At 33.6% G+C, this 27,210-nt stretch overlaps 1 protein-coding gene across 1 annotated transcript in view; it reads right to left on the reverse strand.

Moving 5' to 3' along the window:
- LOC143067025 (nidogen-2-like) overlaps positions 1-27,210 on the reverse strand; it is a 78,575-nt gene that overhangs the window by 50,163 nt on the left and 1,202 nt on the right. Inside the window, exons 2-3 of the mRNA XM_076239960.1 lie at positions 19,763-19,902; positions 14,009-14,150 (exon numbers count right to left, since the gene is read on the reverse strand). Coding sequence (XP_076096075.1) covers positions 14,009-14,150; positions 19,763-19,902 — 282 coding nt within the window. The remainder of the gene's footprint in view (positions 1-14,008; positions 14,151-19,762; positions 19,903-27,210) is intronic.

Here is a 27,210-nt window from a genome sequence, read left to right on the forward strand (position 1 = left end):
TTTATGAAAATTGTTAAAAATTGACTATAAAGGACAATAACTCCTTAGGAGGTCAATTGACCATTTCGGTCATGTTGACTTATTTGTAAATCTTACTTTGCTGAACATTATTGCTGTTTACAGTTTATCTCTATCTATAATAATATTCAAGAAATAACCAAAAAACAGCAAAATTTCCTTAAAATTACCAATTCAGGGGCAGCAACCCAACAACGGGTTGTCCGATTCATCTGAAAATTTCAGGGCAGATAGATCTTGCCCTGATAAACAATTCTACCCCCCATGTTAGATTTGCTCTAAATGCTTTGGTTTTTGAGTTATAAGCCTAAAACTGCAATTTACCCCTATGTTCTATTTTTAGCCGTGGCGGCCATCTTGATTTGATGGCCAGGTCACTGGACACATTTTTTAAACTAGATACCCTAAAGATGATTGTGGCTAAGTTTGGATTAATTTGGCCTAGTAGTTTCAGAGGAGAAGATTTTTGTAAAAGATAACTACTATTTACGAAAAATGGTTAAAAATTGACTATAAAGGGCAATAACTCCTAAAGGGGTCAACTGACCATTTCGGTTATGTTGACTTATTTGTAAATCTTACTTTTCTGAACATTATTGCTGTTTACAGTTTATCTCTATCTATAATAATATTCAAGATAATAACCAAAAACAGCAAAATTTCCTTAAAATTATCAATTCAGGGGCAACAACCCAACAACGGGTTGTCTGATTCATCTGAAAATTTCAGGGCAGATAGATCTTGACCTGATAAACAATTTTACCCTGTCAGATTTGCTCTAAATGCTTTGGTTTTTGAGTTATAAGCCAAAAACTGCATTTTACCCCTATGTTCTATTTTTAGCCATGGCGGCCATCTTGGTTGGTTGGCCGGGTCACCAGACACATTTTTTAAACTAAATACCCTAATGATGATTGTGGCCAAGTTTGGTTTAATTTGGCCTAGTAGTTTCAGAGGAGAAGATTTTTGTAAAAGTTAACGACGACGGACGAAAAGTGATCGGAAAAGCTCACTTGGCCCTTTGGGCCAGGTGAGCTAAAAATAATAACAAGATATGACACAATGTTTAAATGTCTGTGAAACATGTTTAAATTATAGTATGCTAAACATTAATATCTTATAGAATGGCATATGTTTATTAATTCATATTCAAGACATGGTAATACGTGCCAATTGTATGTATAGCAATTTGGAGAAATTCATTTGCACCTCAAATGTGTCCTTTTGTACTTTGCCACTAGTTTCAAAATACCATTTAGTTACCAAAGATCATTTGCTCCAAAAATAAAATGAATACCAATTTATGTCAATAAAAAATCAATTACACCCCTTCCCCTTTTCATCTAGTGTTAAGCCAAGTTGTCACTATCACAATTTACTTTAAGTTGATCAAAGTATTCTTTGATCAGGTAAACTTGGTCAAAATGTTATATATTTAGATATATATTATATGTATATGTGTAATTCAGTTTATATGTTTTACGGAACTGTACAAGTGATGTCCGGAAACGCCTTTTTGTTTTACACGCTCTCTTTCATTAAATGTCGTGAACGTAAGACGTGTTTTTGTTCATGAGCTAGTCGCAACCCCAACACTAATATTAATAAGACGAGGCGATATCGTTACATGGTGGAGTGACCCTAAAAAGATTAATAGGAGACTTTTAACAATTTTATGAGATTATTTGCTGTTTTTAAAAGACATTTTAATTATTTTTGAAAATGTGACTCCCGTTGATAATAGATGTAGACCCCATACACGTGGACGACACACGTGGTTGATTCGTCAATATGGATAAATTATTAGAGCATTTTGACCAGTGACTATAGCATTATACAAATATATATTCATTTATAACACAGTTTTTTTCAACATATACAAAGACACATCAATTATAAATGAGTCTTGCCCGTGTGAGTAAACAAGTGCGTAATTTAGAGCAGAGACTTCACCAAGCGCCTCTTTTGCGCACAATACCTGTAATATTGTCTGATAGTAAGGCCAAATATTTAGCTAACACTATTGACTGGTCATCGCATCCTGATAATAAAATATTTTGGTGGTGGAAAAGTGGTGCGGACACCGAAACTCAGTTTACTTGGTTAAAAGAAAACTTAGAATCTAAAATTCAGGAACTTTCTTCACAACATATTACAATTTACATTTGGCTAGGTACTTGTGACCTGACAGAAAAAACTGGAAAATTTATTAAATTGCGATCGGTTAATAATGAGAGAGTAAATTACATATGTGAAACATACAGACAAATTTATAAGTTCCTTTCCGATTATCCGACCATTAAAGTTGTTTTTCTCGAGCTTCCATATTATTCAATTTATTTGTGGAATTTGTTCCAACAACATCTTGAACCAGAGCAGTTTCGTGTGCAGGATAGACTGTTAGAATGTCAAATTGCCGAGGTCAATAAATTTATCAGGGAAACAAATATTTTGCTTCGTGTTCATTCACCAGATTTTGGTTTGGACTTACTTAAAGTAAGAAAACACCACGGACGTCCGCCTGTATATTCAAATAACTATGGTCTATATATAGATGGTATTCACCCACATCCATATTTGGCCCGTTTGTGGTTGATTCGAATTTTACTTAGGATAGTTGAAGATTGCCAAAATAAAGATTTATTATAGTATGCATTGCCTGTATTTATTTTCGTTTACGTAGAATGTGAGATTTATCTCATTTCTGCTCGTCTACTTACAGTTGAGCGTACAGTATGTGAGATTTTTCTCATTACTGATTTTTCCGTGTGATATATATATAAAACATTGTATTTTTATTGGGTAAATGTCGGAATCTGACAACGAGTCTGTATTTACAGACGATTTTTTATTATATAACCAAATAACAGACGACATAGAACCCGATATTGGCTATTTATTGCAACCACCGGCTTCTCCACTACAGTTAAATACTTCGTTTAGTCTGCCAAATGTAGAGACACCAATTACCCCTGCCTGGACACAATTTGATAAATTTCAAACCTCAGATTTTACCAATTCTAGTACGCCAAATACCGTAGTTTCTTCAACACTTGACGACGAAGTTCAACCTCCCATATCAAATTTCAAACATAATTCTTTTCACAAAATGGAAAAGTTAGCAAATTGCCGTAAATTTGGGGGATACCCACATGAAAATGCATTTCAGTTTTTAAGTGAGTTTGAGTCTTATGCCGTGTTACATCATATATTACCGGAAGAAGATGCTAGAAAAATTGCCGCTTTTCATTTGCACCTTTGTGGCCCAGCTCTTACTTGGTTCAATACTCTTCCAGCCGACAACAAGCAATTATGGCAAACTTTTGAACAGGTTTACAAGAAGCAATATATTGATATTGATTTTCGAAGTCCAACTATACTTCTTGAAGGTGAAATATTTGAAACATTAAAACTTTCAAAAGGGCAATCAATTGACGATTTTTATGCTCAACTACTTGAAAAAGCAACAATTTTGCACAAAAGTGATCACGAAATACTGATTAAATTTATAAAGGGTTTGCCTGATCAACTCGCCTTTTTTGTTCGGGCAGGTCACCATAGTGATAGCGCAAATTGCCTAGCAGCTGCCAAAATGGGTGAAGCTTACGGTTATCGAAAGGACGAAGCACCACTTGTAGCTGCTGTTACTAAATCTGCCAATTACACACCCGCTGCGGTGAAAGATTTAAACAATTCCAAAACCGATGTAGTTAGTGAATTACAAGGACAAATAAACAGTCTAACACAAGCCGTGTCAAAACTTGCCACAAACTTTTCACAGCAACTAGATAATTCTCGTGATGTAAAAGAAAACGATCGGTTTTCTCGTCCACGAAATCGAGATCGTCAAGAATATCAATATAACCGTGGACTGTGCCGTAAATGTCAAGCGCCAGGACACTTTGCACGTGCCTGCAATTGGAATGAACAGGGTAATATAGATTCCTCATTTATTTGTCATATTTGTGGCCAAACGGGCCATAAGAGTCCACAGTGTGTAAACTATTCGGGAAACCGGAGGAACCCGGGGTTCACAGGGCAGGACCCCCGGGTCGGCATCTAGATAAAATTTCTGTACACGAGTCTGCCCATGTTAACATTTCTGATAAATCGGTAAATTATTCAGAATCAACTGAATGTACAAGTGACGACGATTCAACATTAGTTAGTAAATTTTTGTATATGCCTGTGCGAATTGCAAATCTGGAAATTTCAGCATTAATTGATACAGGTAGTTCAATAAATGTCATGTCTTCGCAACTTTTTAACTCAATACCAGATTCAATGAAGTCCGAGTTCAGTGCTACGAGTGACAAAATTACTTTAGCGAATAACCAAACAGTGCAAATTTATGGAACTGCTAAGGTTAAGATTACTGTGCCTCAAGGAAAGCACTGGATTCATGTATATATTTTAGTGCAAACATCGCATCCTTTAATTTTAGGAACGAATTATTTATATTCCAAGAATATCGTTCTTGACTTTAGTGATTGTCGCATAAGATCTAAACATTTCAAGGTTTTCACTCAAAGTCCCGCTTCTATACCTCCGAATTCAGAAGTCCTTATTTGGGGACACGTAAATGGAAAAGTGCAATACGGAATGCAAGGTATATGTACTTCTAAAATATCTAAAGACCGAGGAGTCATAATATCAAAAGCTGTAGTGACAGTAAATCGAGAGAAACAAGTCCCGATTAAAATATTGAATTTTACTAATGAAACTGTACATTTGAATAAAGGACAGATTTTAGCGGAGCTTGAACCATTTTCTAAGGATCATGTATGTATGCCTTTGAGTGAAAATAATGACACTCATTTTGTTCAAAATATTCAATTGTCCACTGAACCGGTGATTAAAGATACTGAGATCGACTCTAAATTTATTTCTTATTTTAATATTCCCGAATACTTAACTGAAGTACAGAAATCGACATTGATTGAATTTTTACATTCTAATAAAGAATTATTTGTAACCGAGGAAAACCCTGACTTAGGCTTTACCAATGTGGTTCAACACCAAATATGTTTGAAGCCCGACTTTAAACCGAAACACCAACGTTCATATCGTTTAACTCCTGAAAAGAAGGATATTCTAAGACATCATTTAGATGAACTTTTGAGACAAGGTGTAATTGCACCGGTAGACGAAACAGAAGATGTCCCTATTACAAGTCCGGTTGTACTTGTGTCGAAAAGAACGTACCAAAAAGGCAAAGCAAATGCTTCATCGAAAGAGACTAGTTTGTCAAAATTTCGTTTCTGTTGTGACTTTAGGTATTTAAATTCCATGACTCAGCACTTTTCGTATTCAATCCCAGATTTACAAGATCTCACTGAATCGTTTTCTACAAAAACACCGAATTTTCTGACATCTATAGACTTATCGTCTGGATTTTTTCAGCTACCGATTTCAAAAGACAGTCAACGTTACACAGCCTTTAATACATGTTTTGGTACTTTTAAATTTTTAAGATTACCGATGGGACTGAGCTCATCTCCAGCATCTTTTCAACTGTTGATGGATAAAGTACTTAAAGGATTAACTTTTAAATCATGTTTGTGCTATCTTGATGATATCCTTATTGCATCCGAAACATTCGATCAGCATATTGAAGATTTACGGAACGTTTTTCAAAGACTTTCGAATGCTGGTTTAAAGCTGGGACCCAACAAGTGTACTTTTGCTCAGAACTCTTGCATATACTTAGGTCATAAAATTTCAAATAAAGGAATTGAGCCACCACCGGACCGTGTTCAGGCCATCGTTGATTATCCTATACCAAAAAATGTGAAAGAGTTACGCCGCCTTGTTGGTTTATTTAATTGGTTTCGTAAATACATTAAAAATTTCAGTGCTGAAATGGAACCTCTGACGAGACTTTTAAAGAAATATGAACGTTTTAGCTGGTCCGATGAACAACAACGTGCATTTCAGAATGTTAAATCACTCCTGCTAGATTCTCCTATTCTAGCCTTTCCAAACTTCAATTTACCATTTAGACTTGCTGTAGACTCTTGTTGTAAGGGGATTGGTTACGTGCTATATCAGAAAATGAGCGAAACTGATGAAATTCGTGTTATACGATTCGGATCTAAGGCTCTTAGTAAATGGCAGAAATCATATGGCCCAACAAAGCTAGAATTACTTGGCATGGTTACCGCCGTTTTAGAATGTTCATCATACCTACGTACACAGCCGTTTGTTATAGAATGCGACCACCAAGCGTTGAAACCGCTATTTAGCAACCAACTGAAAGGCGCCATTTATGAGCGATGGATTGCTATTTTGCAGCAATATAATTTTGAAATTCAATACAAACCTGCGAGGGAAATGCAAGTTCCGGATGCTTTGTCACGATGCACGCAAGAGACTAATAACGCCTTTGAAAGTCCAGACGAGCAAGATCCATACTTCCCATATGAACCGGAAAATACAGGTAAAATAATTGTTCCAGGAGGCATTCAATTGACCACTTTATTACATGACTCGGATACTAGCGACAGTAAAAATTTACAATTGAACAATATTTGTCTGCCTGCGCCAGTTCCGATGTACACCATCGATAATAGTGTTCCACGCAAAAATGTATTGTTACAGGCACAAAATGAATATGATGCCGACACTGAAGACATTGATCAACAGTTTGCACGTGTAGCAAAGAAACGTAAACCGCGAAAAACGATACAACTTTACCCTCGAAAGAAATATAACGTAGTGAAAAAATCAGAACCTTTGAAACTGACAGATTGTGACTCAAAGCATACTCAAATATCGATTTCTGATCAGTTGAACCAGTTTGAAAAAGTTTATCAACAAATCACTCAGTCGACTAATTTACCAAAATCGGATCAAATATTTGATCAAAGTACTGATAGTGCTACTTCTCAATGTGATGCAACATTTTTCAATCAAAGCACTGAAAGTTCTCAAAATGAAGAGCCAGACAAAATATTTAATCAAAGCACTGCAAGTGATAATGTACAGGATTCGGACAAAATATTTGAGCAAACTACTGACGTTAATGAAACGCAGGATGCTTATACCAGTGAAAATGAAATTACGAACAATTATACCAACAAACGAGACTCTGATACTGGTATTGATAGTGATCCAAATGTAAATATTTTGAAATCGATTGACATTTTTCGGGAAAAGGGATTTAGCATAGAGTCGATACATGAATTGCAGCGTAATGATACAAACTGCAGACCGTTAATTAAGTATCTTGAAAGAAACGAACTACCAAAGCTGCAGAAAGAAGCGCGCAGACTTCTTTTATTAATACCAAATTTTCACTTGATCAATGGAATATTATTTCATACACGAAATAGGAAATCAGTGCGTGCAAAAACAATGAATAATTTTCAGCTAGTTGTCCCGGAAATTTCATTGAAAACAATAATTGCATTACATCATGATTCGACATTAGGTGGACATTGTGGTATACAAAATACTCTTGATTTAATCCAAGAACAGTACTATTTTCCGAATTTGAGTGAAAAAGTAACTGATTATATTCGTTCATGTCATGAATGTCAAAGCAGGAAAAATACCACACTAAAAACAAAAGCGTCCATTACGTCATTTCCTACGCCGTGTGCACCATTTGAAGTTTGGGAAATGGACCTTCAATATGGACCCGTCCCTGTCTCTCGAAGTGGCAATTCTTACATTTTTACTGCAATTGACTTATTTAGTAAATACATGTTTGCAGAGCCGATACCTAACACTGATCCGTTAACAGTCGGAAATGCTCTTTTTAGATTAGTCACGCAATTTGGAGTTTGTCGAACTATCGTTAGTGATCAAGGATCGGAATTTATTGGTAAATGTTTCCGAGAAGTTTGTCGTTTATTGGACATTATTCAGGAATATACCCCTAGCTTCGCTCATCATTGTTTGGGAGCATGTGAGAGACCTCACAGAACTTTATCGGAAAGACTAACACCGTTTATTGTAAAAGGAAAACCATGGGAGGACGTATTACCGGGAATAGTATTTTCGATGAACAATACGCCAAACCAAAGTGTTGGATTTTCGCCTTTTGAAATAGTGTTTGGGAAAAGACCCCAATTTCCGTTGTCTCTACATATTAAGGACACCGACTTTTCGTCTGTACCTAAAGATTGCCATACGTATCTGAAACAGCAATGTGACAAATTAAACATTATACGTACTGAAGTCGAGAAAAATGCTATCAATTCAAAAGTTAAAATGATGGACCGAGTAAATAAGGACAAAATATCAAATATTTCATTTAATGAAAACGACTATGTTTATTTGTTGAAAGAGCCAACCGGGTCAGGACAAAAATTTAAGAATAAATTTGCCGGTCCATATGTGATTTCTGCAGTAAATAGCCCTCATATGTACACCCTGAAGGACCCACACACGAACAAAATTCTATCAAAGTCAGTGCATATCAATAGACTGAAATCTGCGTATGTGAGAAAACCAAATCCGTCAAAATATTTTATGGACCCTGTTCATACGAAACTAGACGATGTTGAAGTGCAAGATTATACATCTATGGATGAGGATAATACGCCTGTTAAGGACAACCAGAACACTAATTATGACAATTTATCTGAAAATACTTCCGATTCTGCTAATACAAGCAAATCAGACAATATTTTGATTGTTGAAAATAGTACAGCCATGTCTCGCCCAAAGCGCACTAAGAAATTACCCGCTAGGTTCAAAGATAATAATTTCATTCATTTTAGTGAGGTTGATGTATCTAGCGAATCAACGTCTGCAAGTCAGTTAAAAGTGAAAAGATTTCTAGCGCACAAAATTATGAATGGAAAAAGAGCGTATCTTGCTCATATAGTTGGTGAACCAGCCCAACACGCTATGTGGCTTCAAGAACATCAGCTTGGACCGAAAGCAAAGGCCAAATTAAAATCTCGACCTCCGCCAAAAATTTAAACATTTTTATTGTCATATCATCATCTTTATTTAATTAGCGTCCACCATTTATATACTCGTTAGATTTATCTCATGAGTACATGCGCGATACAACTGTATATATATATATTCACAAGTAGACTATTTGTCTGTGAGAGTTTTCTCATGACTACATGCGCAATACAACTGTATATATTCACAAGTTACTATTTGTCTGTGAGATTGATCTCATGAAAATTTAATGAAGTAGCTATGTACAACGTAACATTTATCGCAATTTGGAACATCGACTCATGATATTAATAATTTGTCCAGGATCTGTGTTTGCCGTCTGTCTTTTATTCTTTCGCAAACTTACTTGTGAGATTTATCTCATAGTAAGATATCCGTTATACTGGATGTCCGTAAATGAAGACCAAGAGGCAAAAGAAAAGAGAATTGTGAACATTTATTGTGTGTTCCCTATTATATTTTGTATTATTATGCATTGATGTTTTATTTTATCATTCCGGCATCACTTACATATATGATTATTGCAATATTTTGTATTGATTATTGATAACATGAATAATTTTGTTTGATAAACATGGTTTTTTTTTGTAATGAAGCTTTTATTAGAATTAAAAGGCAGTTAGCCTAAATTACTTTTGAAAGGCAAATTCATTGACTTTAGAACATGTAGTTTAAAGAATGGGTTTTTTTTGTGTTTTTTTTTCATTTTGAATATAGGATTTTGCGTATCGTATAAAACTTTTGTTTGTAATTTCGAAAGTTGCAAGGATTAGTTAAAGACTTAATCGTATTGTCAAAACTTTATAAAGAAAACTACACTTTATTTTAAGAAATGAACATTGTTTTTTCTGTAGTGCGGATTGTTAGTGAAATAAGTTAAATACCCCCAAAACATGGAAATTGGAATAGTAAGGCATAGATAACCAAATGAGATTGTATGAATATCTGTCAATGACTTTTATATGTTAATCACGAATAACCTGAGTAGTATTGCTGTGAATAGTATGGTTCGCGAGAAATTCAGAGTGCATGAGAGTTTTATGATCTGGTCTTATATTGTATTTTTGTGTGAGACTCTTTGAAAGTGTGCATATTTTATCACGTTTAGCATTTATCTACAAAATAAGAGTAAGGTCTCTGGTGATTTCATAGTAATTTATATCATAGGATATTAACTGTCACGTTTATGACAAACAAGATATTTTCTATACATGTAGTACTCTGCAATTTGTTACAAGATGCTTATTCCACAAAGTTATCCATACCAGTTACTTGTTCGTTTTTATATATTGAAAGTTTGAATATTATGGAAGTTAGAAAGCTATATTGGTATTATTGATCATGGATTTTATTTGATTATGGTATGAATTCCACATATGCAAAAATTCATTGGGAATTTTCTTTCTGCCGGGGGATGTTATATATTTAGATATATATTATATGTATATGTGTAATTCAGTTTATATGTTTTACGGAACTGTACAAGTGATGTCCGGAAACGCCTTTTTGTTTTACACGCTCTCTTTCATTAAATGTCGTGAACGTAAGACGTGTTTTTGTTCATGAGCTAGTCGCAACCCCAACACTAATATTAATAAGACGAGGCGATATCGTTACAAAAATCAGTAGGATGCAACTATAAAAGTTTTTCAGAAAAAAACTTTGTCAAAGTTTAGGTAAATTTGGCAGTCATCATTTGTCACTATCCAAGATTTTCATCAAAAACTTGGTCAAAGAAAAACTGCACTTTGATTGGATAATTCCCATAAGTCCATCCCAGTTTCAAGAAAAATAGGATGAGATTCTATGCCATCAACATCCTTCAAAGTTTGTTCAAAATTTTCCTTGATGGTTGTCAAAAATAAAAACCAATCAGAACTCTGACCAAGAAAACTTTGATAGTGACAGTGTAATTTTAGACTGACATTTCACATTGACAAAGTCATAAAAGTTATGTCATTCAAATTCGTTTAATAAAACTTACATAGAAGTGTTATCATTTAGTAACAAAAAGTTCAGATTTAAATCAGAAAAAGACAAGATTGTACAGCAATTCATATTGCCATACAAAATAGCAATGATAATTTTGATAACAGAAAAATAGACCAATTCAGATTGCAATCAAAATCCATAACTATAAAACATCTTATGAAAATGTTACTGCTTCTGGAATATTTGAATTATGACATTATTCCTATTTAATCAAAACTAATTGCTCTTTTTAACAGGAGAGAAAAGATAAGATATTTATTCATCACTTCCATGTAAATCAGATGTAGACTGGCTACCACTAACAGTCAGACAACATACTAATTATATTAAAAGCTGAAAATTGTAATTTAAGAAACAAGCAATGTTCTCCTCCTGTATAATTATGGTATTTTGTAAAGGCAAATGTTCAGCTTGCTTATAACTATTGTTGCATTAGTTATATAAAAACGTTTTTCTGTTACAAATCATGATGTATTGTTTTATGTGTACTGGTATGCTGCCCATCAAGGGCCCTTGATTAGAATAATAAATATTCTTATTCTTATTAGTACTGCTCTTAATACAACTTATTTGGAAGCTTGAAATTTTATGATATCACCCCAAAATATAAACATGTAGATGTCCTTGTGAAGAATAAAAGTTCATTGTAGATTATTCCATGTGCACCACTTTTTTTATGTTATTTCTTCATAGATAGAAAAAATATTACAGTCATTCCTTCATTAATATAAGTCGAGATATATTAGCACAAATGAGTCCTGTAATTTGGCACATTTGATAGATACATTTAAAAAGATAATATTTGGCAAAAATGATGAACTTAAGGGAGTTGGCTTCTCAGTTTCAAAATAATTAACTTTTTAAAACACTAGCATATATTGATAGGGATTTATAAAGGAATCAAAAGAGCAAAAAAAATATATTGGTCACCGTGCTTGTTTTCGAGATATTAGCCATCTTGGAGTGAAAATGTTTTCTCTTGACTTTTCATAGCGACCTCAAAAACTATTTAAGGAATGACTGTAATATTTTTTCTGTCTATGAAGAAATAACATAAAAAATTTGGTGCACACTGAATAACGCGTGTAGCAGGTTATTTAACAGTGTGCACCACATTGTTTATGTTATTTCGAATAGACAAAAAAAATATTACAGTCATTTCTTATAATTTAATTCTAAAATCCATTTTAAAACGTAGAAAACCATGAAAAAATGTTGATGACGTCACGGTCACATGACTAAATTATGTCTATGGGCTCATAACAAAATAACGTCAGCCAATCAGAAGACGCGTTATATCCAAAATTAAATTATTAAAGAATAATTAAAATTTTATAAGACTTTAACAGACAGCGTACCATCATACATGTCAAAGAATTATAAAAAGAAAAATGGGGGTCACCGGGCTAAATTTGTTACGACATTCAAATTGATAAAACCAGAGGATCAGAAACTCTGACCAAAATTCCCAAACATGACAAGCGAGCTTCCTTAAAAATAGGAATTGTTGCTAAATATGTAAAAGACTGCAGTCTGCATAAAGTATGCATGTACACATTAAGATCTTTTAACAATAGTAGCACTTACATTACTGTGTGCTTCTTAAAATATGTTGTCTGATAAATAACATTGGTTGATATGGTAATTTTACAAAGTTAACAAAAAACACTAAAGAAAATTTAGAAACAAATTAAGTTCTGAAGAGCCTACAGTTAAAGCATAGAGACATATTGCACAATTGAAAGCAAAAAATATACTATGTACTTACACTTCAATTTTATTTCAAACTGGTGCATTTTCAAGGTAAAAAATGTTTAGTCTTTTGATAATTGGAAAGATAAAGGAAAATTACAGAATTGATGTCACTTAATGATGTTCAAACTTCACTTTTCATTGATTTTGTGGGTACAGCAGAACCATGAATTTAAATGTTCAACGAATTTTCTATAAGCTTTTATGCAGACTTTAGCAAAACCATGAAATCAAATATCCACAAAAATAAAAGAATCCACAGTACATGAAGGGAGATAATCATTGGCCTTAGCCCATCCACAGTACATGAAGGAGATAATCATTGGCCTTAGCCCATCCACAGTATATGAAGGAGATAATCATTGGCCTTAGCCCATCCACAGTATATGAAGGAGATAATCATTGGCCTTAGCCCATCCACAGTACATGAAGGGAGATAATCATTGGCCTTAGCCCATCCCCAGTACATGAAGGAGATAATCATTGGCCTTAGCCCATACGTATGTCACTTTTTATCATAGAAGTTGATTTTGAAAAGAAATACTGAAAACTTTTAAGTTGACTTTTTGTTAAATGTGAATGCATCTCCAAGATCATTTTAAAATTATGTATCTTCCTAAATCAGTCTACTTGTCTTAAGCAAAATCAATAGTTCCAGTCAATAAACAAATACATAAGTTACATAACCTAAATAATATTTTAAAAATAAAGGTGTAATACCACCATTGATTTTCCCCTATTAGTCTTTGTTAAATTTGCACTTTTCCAAAAAATGTGTAGAACTTATCTTTGTTTCAAATAAAGAAATACTTGGCATGATCCTGTCCAGTACTATGGAAAAAAATTCACACAACATTTCATTGCATATAAGAAAATAACCAATCAAATTCCTCCCCTTATTTTATCTGTGTACAAGGTTTAGTAGCCATGTAACCTTAAGATTACAAAATATTCTATAGAAATCCCAAATATAAAAATAATGGTGCTTTGAAATACCCAAGACATATGTTTATGACACAGAAATCTTTTACTGCAAATAAATGTAGGATTAATTCAAGGGAATATTTTTTTTCGACCTATTTTCGTATACAACCGGATGTGACGTACCATGATTTGGTGGTATTTCACCTAAAACAGCTGATCTGTAATAAATTTTTATATATAATACCTTTCAAAACAGCTGAGAACAATCCAAATATGATTGATTGGCTACAATTTTGATAAAACAGAGTTTCATTATAAATAGGGTATCCACCTAAAAAGTCACAATATTCATCTAATAAATAAATAATAAGAGAAAGAATGTGTATTGTAACCTTACCAATGTGTCATTTTTATTGTAGAATCCAACATGATCCCAGGTTGCAATAAACAGACTAGTTGGCATGTAATTGTCAAAATCAGCAAAATGTGCATGAACATCTAAAGCTGCTCTCTGTAATAAATCTGTCTCATCTGTTTCCCTGAAATGGTCAAAAGTATTTGCAAAAACATATTTTATTAATACATCTTTTCCACAAGCTGAAATATCTCGCCTTTTTTGCTAATCATTGATTTTATGTTACGTCTTAAATAAAAAGCTTTTCTACAACTATCACATAAAATTGACATGATCCAAGAAAATGAGGTCAAGGTCATATAAACCAAACAAGAAATACATGTACACCTTACCATCATTCAATTTTGATTTTTGATTTTTGATGTTTTAACACTACTTTTAAGCACCACATTTAGGCTATTTTCGTGGCGGCTAGGTTTAATTGGTGGCAGAAGCCAGAGAGCCTGGAGAAAACCACCAACCTTTGATAAGAAAACTGACAATCCTTGTCAATTAAGATTGGAGTCGAGTGCAACCGCACAAGCAGGGTTCGAACTCACCACCTCAGTGTTGACTGACTAGTGATTACAGTAGTAACTATTTAGACCCCTCGGCCACCATGGCCCCCTACCATCATTCAATACACTAAACGTAGTTGACCTATTGCTTATAGTTTCTAAGAAACAGACTCAACCAAGAAAACTAAACATTGACCAATAAACCATGAGAATGAGGTCAAGGTCACATGAACCATGCCAGGCAGACATGTACAGCTTGCTATTCTTCCATACAACAAATATAGTTGACCTATTGCTTATAGTTTAGGAAAACACAACTGAACCATGAACATGAGGTCAAGGTCAGATGACACCTGCCAGAAGGCAGCTAGACAACCCTTACAATCATTTCATACACAAATATAGTAGACCTATTGCAGACAGACAGACAGAAAACTGCAAAGAGAAAACTATACATAGATCAAAGGACTTAAAGATGTAAACTAGCGCTAGCTATAACAGACTTCGGTCATGAGCAAAACATGTACCATATAGTAATTATATTTTAAGCTATAACCGGTCTCAGTGAGACAAAATGTGAAGCATTTCAAGAAAGCAAAAGGCCTGCTTTATTAAATGCTATAATTATGAACAAATATAATAAAAGTGTGTCCTTTGAACACAGTAACCCCTTGCTTATAAATATGCAAGAGTCAATGTAGTCTAATTCAAACTTTTGAGAGTGGCAATGAAACTGTTTGTCAGTACACAAAACAGTTCAAGTGCCAACTTAACAAATTTTTCCAGTTATAAAAGGGCATTACACAAGTGCAGTAAAAGTCATAAGATTCATAACAAATGTAACATTTGGTTGAAACAAACAACCAATTTCCAGATAACATACAGACTTACAAGGGTAAAACTTAATGCCCACTAAGGGGTGTGACAGGCTAGGCACAGGGGAAAAAAACACTCTTCTAACCCAAAATAAAAATGAGGATCTCAACTCAAGACAGAAATAATGATAGCTACCTTAGCTAGATTCCTGAGTGTCTATACAATATTTTATACTTTGAAAGTTGTGAATATAATCTTATTAGAAACTATAAAAGAAACCTGCATTAAATACCATATTACCTAATTTAATATTAAGCTTTGTACATATAGTTTACACTTTCTTTTTCATGTAACCACCCTTCACATGGCAATAAAGGTGTTAGCAGACATTGTATTTGTACATCATCAAAGGATTCCTCAGCACCCTATTACAAGTGTATCTACTATATAATCATTGGAGGCTGTATTCACATGATAATTACATCAATTATGCAAGAGAAGTGATGCTATAGAAAGATACTGGTATCATGTAATGAGGGTCTTCATGGAACAAATTTTGTTTCAAAACAAAGGTATAATTGATTCCAGAAAAACCTTAATACATTTTCTTATCTGTATTTTCTGTTCAAATATCTTAGCATGTTAGATATTATAGAGATATGTTGAAATTGGCCTACTACAAAGATCTACAAATGAATTTTAAAAGTTTTAAAAGTTTTAAAAATTTTAAAAGTTACAACTTCATTAATTCTTGGGCATAATTAGAATAGAGAATGGAAAAGGGAATGTGTAAAGAGTTTTGACAACCAGACCATAGAGTAGAAAACTAGCAACCAATGGATCTTCTACACAGCAATACATCCTGCTCATCATTCTCATCTTCATATTTCTATGGGGTGTTGAGAAATTACAATGAACATTAGGCTGTTAGTTTTATTGTTTGGATTGTTTTACATTGTCATTTAGAGGCCTGCTATAGCTGACTGTGTGGTATGGGTTTTGCTCATTGTTGAAGGCCGTATGGTGATCTATAGTTGTTAATTTCTGTGTCATTTTGGTCTCTGGTGGAGAGTTTTTTCATTGGCAATCATAAAATTGAGAAAGTTAATGGGGAATGTGTCAAAGTGACAACAACCCGACCATAGAGCAGACAACAGCCGAAGGCCACCAATGGGTTTTCAATGTAGCGAGAAACTCCCACACCTGTAGGTGTCCTTCAGCTCGCCCCTTAAAAAATATGTATACTAGTACAGTGATAATGGATGTCATACTAAACTCCGAATTATACACAAGAAACTAAAATTAACCAGGTGCTCCGCAGGGCGCAGCTTTATACGACCGCAGAGGTCGAACCCTGAACAGTTGGGGCAAGTATGGACAAAACATTCAAGCATGATACAGCTCTGAATTTGGATTGTGATCAAATTTTTGACATTACATGGTTTTTTTTTTACACAAAACAAATGCCAAGATTTTACAAATCAATTAAAGATTTCTTCTTCAAACTTTTTGAGCAAATCACTATGCTGTTGAATATTAATCCTCTCAAAAAAATGTTTGAAGAAATTTTCTTTTTATTTATGAAATCTGAAATGAGAAAAATTTAACCCCCCCCCCCCCCCCTTTTTTTTCACATCCCCGTTTCCCTTTTTCAAAACTGATATCAATTCAAATTTCTACTTGAGTTTGCAACAATAACTACTCATTTAAATACATCATAAAATATTAAGATGTAAAAAAACTGCTTGTTATCACTGAATGGTAAAGATTATTTAAATTTATCAGTTGGTAGTAAAAAGTGTATATACATTGTATATTGTATATAACAAAGATTTAAGTTGATTCTGGACAAAGAAAGATAACTCCAATTAAAAAAAATTCTTGCTATTGCACAAATAGGATATTTCTTGCTTACTATTCTGGACAAAGAAAGATAACTCTAATTAAAAAAAAATTTGCTATTTCACAATATTGTGCAATTAGATATTTCTTGCCATTGCACAATACTGTGCAATTGAAAAGACTTGCTATTGCACAATACTTAATATAATAATTTTAGATCCTGATTTGGACCAACTTGAAAACTGGGCCCATAATCAAAAATCTAAGTACATGTTTAGATTCAGCATATCAAAGAGGCCCAAGAATTCAATTTTTGTTAAAATCAAACTTAGTTTAATTTTGGACCCTTTGGACTTTAATGTAGAATTTGAAATTTGAAAACAGGACCAAAAATGAAGAATCTACATACACAGTTAGATTTGGCATATCAAAGAACCCCAAGGATTCAATTTTTGATGAAATCAAACAAAGTTTAATTTTGGACCCTTTGGACCTTAATGTAGACCAATTTGAAAACTGGACCAAAAAAACTTCAATAATCAAGAATCTAAGTACATTTTTAGATTCAACATATCAAAGAACCCAACCGATTCATTTTTTGTCAAAATCAAACTAAGTTTAATTTTGGACCCTTTGGACCTTAATGTAGACCAATTTGAAAACGGGACCAAAAGTTGAGAATCTACATATACAGTTAGATTCGGCATATCAAAGAACCCCAGTTATTCAATTTTGATGAAATCAAACAAAGTTTAATTTTGGACCCTTTGGGCCCCTTTTTCCTAAACTGTTGGGACCAAAACTCCCAAAATCAATACCAACCTTCCTTTTATGGTCATAAGCCTTGTGTTTAAATTTCATAGATTTCTATTTACTTATACTAACATTATAGTGCGAAAACCAAGAAAAATGCTTATTTGGGTCCCTTTTTGGCCCCTAATTCCTAATCTGTTGGATCCTAAACTCCCAAAATAAATACCAACCTTCCTTTTGTGGTCATAAACATTGTGTTTAAATTTCATAGATTTCCATTTACTTAACCTAAGGTTATTGTGCAAAAACCAAGAAAAATGCTTATTTGGGCCCTTTATTGGCCCCTTATTCCTAAACTATTGAAACCAAAACTCCCAAAATCAATCCCAATCTTTCTTTTGTGGTCATAAACCTTGTGTCAAAATTTCATAGATTTCTATTAACTTAAACTAAAGTTATGGTGCGAAAACCAAGAAAATGCTTATTTGGGCCCTTTTTGGCCCCTTATTCCTAAAATGTTGGGACCAAAACTCCCAAAATCAATACCAACCTTCCTTTTATGGTCATAAACCTTGTGTTAAAATTTCATAGATTTCTATTCACTTTTACTAAAGTTAGAGTGCGAAAACTAAAAGTATTCGGACGGCGGACGACGACGACGACGACGACGACGCAGACGCCAACGTGATAGCAATATACGACGAAAATTTTTTCAAAATTTGCGGTCGTATAAAAATCATACAAACTAACAAAGGCCAGAGACTCCTGACTTGGGACAGGCGCAAAATTGCAGCGGGGTTAAACATGTTTATGAGATCTCAACCCTCCCCCTATACCTCTAACCAATGCAGAAAAGTAAACGCATAACAATACACACATAAAAATTCAGTTCAAGAGAAGTCTGAGTCCGATGTCAGAAGATGTAACAAAAGGAAATAAATAAAATTACAATAATACATAAATAACAACAGACTACTAGCAGTTAACTGACATGCCAGCTCCAGATCTCAATTAAACTGATTGAAAGCTTATGTCTTCACCATATGAATATCAGGCACAATCCCTCCCCTTAGGGGTTTAGTATTATACTATCATAAAATATATGAGAAGAACATAATCTGTGTCATGCCAACAACTGTTTTTTAAATAAATGTGTTTAGTTCAGATGCAAAGACCCTATAAGTGAATCAATATTAAAAGCAAAATATGCAATCTTTAGTGACCTGACAACAGTATCGTAACTATATCTCTTCTTAATAAGTCTGTTTAACGGTTTTGTAAGTTTTTGAGGTGAATACTGACATTTTTGTGCTTTGTAAAGAATATTACCATAAAATATTGGATGTGAAATACCTGAACGTATAAGATGTCTGCATGTTGAGTTATATTTACTAATTATTTCCTTATACCGATGATAAAATTTAGTAAATGTTTTGACTAGTTTGTGATATCGAAAACCCTAGTCTAATAATTTTTCAGTAATACATAAATTTCTCTTGCTAAAATCTATTACGTTGTTACATACACAAGCGAATCCTACAAGTTGAGATATATATAAACACCATAAGATGGTGATGTTGGAACATCATCATCTAAAAATGGATAATTAACGATAGGAAATGAAAATCATCTCTTTCATAATAAATTTTTGTATCAAGCTTCCTGTTAATGATATACCACATCTTCTTTTTTATATGATCATTTTGTTATTTTCAAGTGAAAATATACCAGCCCATTTCCTGATTAACTTCATATTTCTATATGAACAGAGTATGCTATATATTTTCAAAAGATATCTCAACCCCTAATATTTAGTTTACTGTATTACCTGTAATAAACGGTGCCTGCATAGGTTGTGTCTATATCAGCTAAGAATGCTGCTAATACTTTAAATCCTATTGGTAATATTAATGTTGATTGATAAGCTGGAAGCTCGGATTCAAATGATAAATGTCCATTATTATTAACCTGTAAATATAAATAATTAAATTAACCTCATAATCTACTTCAATACTTATTTCTCATGACAATGGTGTTAGACAGGCAGTGGTTTACTATGACTTGGATGGAGAGTTGTCTCATTGGCACTCATATCAAACACATCTTCTTATATAAAACGAATGTCCTTTCTTTTTAAAAAGAAGAGATGTGGTGTCATTGCCAATGAGACAAGGTGTCCTCACGCGACCTTATGACCTTTACCGAGCTTACTGTACAAAATCCTTGCCTTTTATATGGATCTATCGTATAATTGTTAACCAGATGCTCCGTAGGGCGCAGCTTTATACAACTGCAGAATTTGAACCCTGAACAGTTGGGCAAGTATGGACACAACATTCAAGCTTGACATAGCTCTGAATAAAGTTCAGATTTAAATCAGAAAAAGACAAGATTGTACAGCAATTCATATTGCCATACAAAAGAGCAGTGATAAAGTATGATTTTGATAACAGAACCAGAATTTGGATTGTGATTAAATAGTTGACACAACACAGGTTTCTGACACATAATGAATGTGGACTAAGAACTTAAACTTAAAAACTTTAAATTTTAAATTGGACATTACCTATTATGGTCCAATATCCAAAATCTAAATACATGGTTAGATTCAGCATATCAAAGAACCCCAAGAATTCAATTTTTGATGAAATCAAATAAAGTTCAATTTTGGACCCTTTAGACCTCAATGTGGACCAATTTGATAACCGGGCCCAAATATCAAAAATCTAAATACATGGTTAGATTCAGCATATATCAAAGAACCCCGTATATTCAATTTTTGTTGAATCAAACAAAGTTTAATTTTGGACCCCGATTTGGACCAACTTGAAAACTGGGCCTATAATCAAAAATCTAAGTACATGTTTAGATTCAGCATATCAAAGAACCCGAACGATTCAATTTTTGTTGAAATCAAACAAAATTTAATTTTGGACCAACATCAAAACTGGGCCCATAATCAAAAATCTAAGTACATGTTAAATTCAGCATATCAAAGAACCCAAAGATTTCAATTTTTGGTTAAAATCAAACTAGGTTTAATTTTGGACCCTTTGGACCTTAATCATGTTAATGTAGACCAATTTGAACCAGGTGCTCCGCAGGGCGCAGCTTTATACGACCGCAGAGGTCGAACCCTGAACAGTTGGGGCAAGTATGGACAAAACATTCAAGCGTGATACAGCTCTGAATTTGGATTGTGATCAAATTTTTGACATTACATGGTTTTTTTTTTACACAAAACAAATGTCAAGATTTTACAAATCAATTAAAGATTTCTTCTTCAAACTTTTTAAATCTAAAATTAAATAGTTGACACAGCATAGGTTTCTGACACAGAATGAATGTGGCCTAATGAACTAATTTTGGACCCCCATTTGGACCAACTTGAAAACTAGGCCAATAATTAAAAATCTAAGTACATTTTTAAATTCAGCATATCAAAGAACCCCAAGGATTCAATTTTTGTTAAAATCAAACTAAGTTTAATTTTGGACCCTTTGGACCTTAATGTAGACCAATTTGAAAACGGGACCAAAAATTAAGAATCTACATACATAGTTAGATTCGGCATATCAAAGAACCCCAATTATTCAATTTTTGATGAAATCACACAAAGTTCAATTTTGGACCCTTTGGGCCCCTTATTCCTAAACTGTTAGGACCAAAACTCCCAAAATCAAACCCAACCTTCCTTTTATGGTCATAAACCTTGTGTTTAAATTTCATAGATTTCTATTTACTTATACTAAAGTTATGGTGCAAAAACCAAACATAATGCTTATTTGGGCCCCTTTTTGGCCCTTAATTCATAAACTGTTGTGACCTCAACTCCAAAAATCAATCCCAACCTTCCTTTTGTGGTCATAAACCTTGTGTTAAAATTTCATTGATTTCTATTTACTTATACTAAAGTTATTGTGCGAAAACCAAGAATAATGCTTATTTGGGCCCTTTTTTGGCCCTTAATTCCTAAACTGTTAGAACCAAAACTCCCAAAATCAATCCCAACCTCTCTTTTGTGGTCATAAACCTTGTGTTAAAATTTCATAGATTTCTATTTACTTAAACTAAAGTTATAGTGCGAAAACCAAGAAAATGCTTATTTGGGCCCTTTTTGGCCCCTAATTCCTAAAATGTTGGGACCAAAACTCCCAAAATCAATCCCAACCTTCCTTTTGTGGTCATAAACCTTGTGTTAAAATTTCATTGATTTCTATTCACTTTTACTAAAGTTAGAGTCTGAAAACTAAAAGTATTCGGACGACGACGACGACGACGACGACGACGCCGACGACGCCGACGACGACGACGCCGACGCCGACGACGCCAACGTGATAGCAATATACGACGAAAAATTTTTCAAATTTTGCGGTCGTATAAAAAGGGACCAAAAATTAAGAATCTACATTAAGTTAGATTCGGCATATCTGTATCTGTATAGTTTCTGCCAATATAGGCACACCATCAGTATGAAGTTAATTATAATATCCTTTCACCAGTAGAATGTTTTACAGTAGTAAATTACAATATCCAATCACCAATAGAATATGTATAACAATGTACACTATTTACAATTGCCGGTAAATATCTCTACACCAATATCACACACGTTCTCGTCTATAAAATCTAAAACAGGTCCTTAGAAAATATGAGATTTGCAGTCCACACACAACCTTTCTTTTTATTAAATAGGGCTATGATTTTAAAATTTATTTTCTAGATCTTTTCTGATCTTAATTTAAAAGTTTGTATCTGTGTAAATGGAGCTTATATCAAAGCATATCAAAGAACCCCAATTATTCAATTTTTGATGAAATCAAACAAAGTTTAATTCTGGACCCTTTGGGCCCATAATTCCTAAACTATTGGGACCAAAACTCCCAAAATCAATCCCAACCTTCCTTTTATGGTCATAAACCTTGTGTTTCAATTTCATAGATTTCTATTTACCTATACCAAAGTTACGGTGCGACAACCAAGAAAAATGCTTATTTGGGCCCTTTTTGGCCCCTAATTCCTAAACCACTGAGACCAAAACTCCCAAAATCAATCCCAACCTTCCTTTTGTGTTCACAAACCTTGTGTTTAAATTTCATAGATTTCTATTAACTTATACTAAAGTTATTGTGTGAAAACCAACAAAAAATGCTTATTTGGGCCCTTTTTGGCCCCTAATTCCTAAACTGTTGGGACCAAAAATCCACAAATCAATCCCAACCTTCCTGTTGTGGTCATAAACCTTGTGTTTAAATTTCAAAGACTTTTATTTACTTTAACCCTCTTGCTGCCGACCGTTTTTCAAGGTTGCATTTCATATGCCGGAAAATACGACAGCTCAACGTCTGTGACGTAACATGCCAAACAACAACGTCATTCGATATATGACGTCACGACAAAATGACCACTACATTTGGGACCAATTGGAGAAAAACATAACCCTGTTTATTCTTCCGTATTTTAATTGAAAGAGATACAGCATTGATAAGAAGCTTGCATAAATTTATCCATGGACATATGTGTCCCTCCGGCACTGCCGGTTTGGACATATGTGTCCCTCCGGCAGCAAGAGGGTTAAAGTAATAGTGCGAAAACCAATGTGTCTTCGGACGACGACAACGTCATACTCTGACGTCATACCAAAGATGTAATACCCATATAGCCTGGGGTCCTGGCTAATCCTGTCAGTATAATACCCATACATCTATGGTCATACCAATATACGACGTATAAAAACCAGATCTAATCGGTACAGATTATTGGTATTAAAATGAGGTCAATGTCATATGAGATATGTTCGAGAGAAGCCCAACTGTGATAGTCGAGTTCAGTTTGGCATATTTGCTAGGATTTCAAACTCCTGTGGTTAGAAGCTAATGAACGGAAACGGAAAATGCAGCAATTTTTCCATCTGTAAAGGTGCATAACTCTAGAATGGTAGAAGTGAAGCCACCAGTATTCAAACTCAGTGACGTACTTACGGACGGACGTACAGACAATAAATAATTATAAATAAATAAGCATTATTTAGAGTCGGCATTCATGCTTTGATCATTATTGGAAGGTGTCAGTTGAAGATAACCCCAACAAGTCAGAGCAGAGACATGTAAACAAATGTGTTGATAAAGGCGACTGAACCCAATCGATTGCAAATATCAGGGTTGCGTTCAACATCGTATCAGCTAGCCTAGCTGCTATCAATATCTACGTAGTAGCTGGGCTCAGTGAGGCTAGCTACAGGTTCAATAGTCATAAATCTACTGTCTGTCGGTGATGTCTGTATGTTTGTGTTGTATGTTTATCTGATGTTATTACATGTATGTTTTGTTTATTAATATCAGTCGGTTAAAGAGCTCTTAAGAGCTCATGTTCTTTGTTATTATGTATATATGAAACCCGACTTTAAATAAAGATTACTTTACTTTACTTTACTTTTACGTAGCATCATTTAGCTGCTACGACGTTAAACGCAACCCAAGATTTTCGAAATCCTGAGGCAATCGGAAATACAGAAATTGTTTGACAAACGCCGAGACAGTAGCAAAAAGCATATAATAAATCATGAGATAGTTGGCGACCAAAGGGGGCATATTGTGGAGGAATTTTCAGGAGAGAACCACCGACCTTTAAAGTGAACAGAAACATGTACATGTACCTATTAAAACGTTCTAACCCGCTGCATTTGTTTACACAGGTCTGTCCTTAGTAAGGAAACTGATGTTCAGTAGTTCGGAGATAACTATAGTATTTTAAGCTTGGCCTTCGTAAAACGTAGATTTTACTGTCGCAGATCGAGTTAACCTAGCGACGCCTTTATAGCTTACTGTTTGTTGTGAGCCAAGGCTCCTGTTGAAGACCGTACTTTGAGCTATAATGGGGTTTCTTTTACAGATTGTGACGGATGGAGAGTTGTCTCATTGGCACTCATACCACATCTTCTTATATCTATTTATGTTTTGGAGAAATCAATTGCTTCGAGCACAAAAAAAAACAACAAAGTTAACTTACACAAATACATAACAATTCAAATAAATAGATAAACCAGGGATTTGTATAGTAAGAAGACTTGTTATATAAATCCTCGATACAACCGATATTTTACATACACGTAGATACGGAGAAAATCTGATAATCTGTATATCATGTATATATATCTTAGCATTTTCCTGTTTATTGATAGGGCACTCTATGTTATCATATTTAATTGTCTATCGTGAAAGATAATGCATTATATATATGAGTGCAAGGGTAGTTAAGGGGTTTTAAATTGTGATCGTCATCCGATTATCTTATCATTTTACTAAAATTGACAAAACTTTAAAAGATATAGAGAGGCAATTTATTACTTTTCTTATGTTTAGAGGCTTACATAATCATGTTATTTCTGTCATATTTTTTTCTCAAATCATGCAAATTAATACAATGAACATAATGAATGAAAGAATACAAAGTCAATAATTTGAATAAAAATATGAATTTAAAACAGTATAATATTATCAGTTTTGATATTGATTGAAATAGTCGGCCGGTTATTTTGTATTTGTTATGTATCAAGAAAACGAAAGACCTCTTCTCTCAATTTCTATAAGATGCTTCGAAATTGTAAAGGGTTCTTTAGTTTGAGTTAAAACGTGTTAATTTTCTCAGTTTAAGTTCATTCTTGATAAAAGTGAATTTCGCACAATATCCTGTCCAGCATGAAAGAACGTTTTAGAAACGAGTGCATTAATTATTACCATAAGTATAGAAATATAATTTAAAAACTCAAAAGATATAGGCGGTATTTAACCATTTTAACCATTCATCGCCAAAACATCTATTACGATATAGTATTAGCATTGCGTCTGTAATACGTTGTAGCACAGTAAGATTTATAGAGAGCGAAGTTAATGGTCGGAAGACATGTGTACTACAGAAGAAACAGGTGTAGCAAACATAAGAAACAGCTCAAATATCAGATAAACAGGCTTTTAACGTTACAAAATTCCGAGTCAAGCATTATTATGGTTTACAGCTCGCCATTTCGTTACCGAAATCTGTTCAATTTTGCAAGTCATTGAAAATTAAGAAACATAAATTTACATGAAGATGATATTGAACAAGTTTTAAAAGAACTGGTTAATGTGTTGTTACAGAAAAAATTGAATCTTTTTGAATTCGATTATGTTTAGATTGATTGGTTGTTGGTTACTCAACGTCCAGTGGTAAATATTTCATGCATGTTCAGGAAGAACTGTGACTTGAAGACGAGCATGGTTACAAGGCGTATAATGTTTTCTTATTTATTTGTCTGAATGATGGGTAGCATAATCAATTTAATAGTGAGTGTTAAAGAATTCACAATTATAAATACGTTTTGATAAGTTTTAGTGACTGTCATATAGTGTGCGCTTATTTGAGACGCATATTTTCTCTTCCCCATCATTTGTGAGATCATAAGGTGAAAGTCTTTAAAAGATGTTATCGTATGACCATGGATCTATTTCCCATTCTCCACAGTTTACTTTTTTACATAAAATATAAATTTAGCATTAGACAAAAGTGTTAGACCACAGGCGCTTGGGTATATGATACAATTTTTTTAATTTTTTTTTGTTGATTAAAATATTCAATTTTCTATATTTATAATGCATATCTATCACTTCTGTGCATGTCTCACCTAGTTTCGAGTGATTTAAACGACTTAGTGAAAATACCAAATTTTACTATCCATACCACAGGCGCTTGGGTATATGATACAATTTTTTTTATTTTTTTTTTGTTGATTAAAATATTCAATTTTCTATATTTATAATGCATATCTATCACTTCTGTGCATGTCTCACCTAGTTTCGAGTGATTTAAACGACTTAGTGAAAATACCAAATTTTACTATCCATACTAAGATATGCATTATAAATATAGAAAATTGAATATTTTAATCAACAAAAAAAAAAAAATAAAAAAAATTGTATCATATACCCAAGCGCCTGTGTGTTAGACATTTGAAAATTAACAAATTATCTGATTTGTGGACTCTGCTATTTAACTATTTAATACATGAATTTGATACTTTGTTACCATCGAAAACCAGGGCTACAATGGCTGCATTCTGTATGATGAATGTCAAAACTATTTCAAATTTCTGACATGTTATCAAAGGCCATATGGTTTATATATTTACCGTTCATGTAATATAAGTCTTGCTTCGAAAGTAAACAAATTTCATTTACAGTTTATACACAATCTTAACGTGTAAACATAACATTTCACAAAATCTTCCAATTTATAGTAAGT

Source organism: Mytilus galloprovincialis, chromosome 3 (genome assembly GCF_965363235.1).
Source record: "Mytilus galloprovincialis chromosome 3, xbMytGall1.hap1.1, whole genome shotgun sequence".
Taxonomy (NCBI): Eukaryota; Metazoa; Mollusca; class Bivalvia; order Mytilida; family Mytilidae; genus Mytilus; species Mytilus galloprovincialis.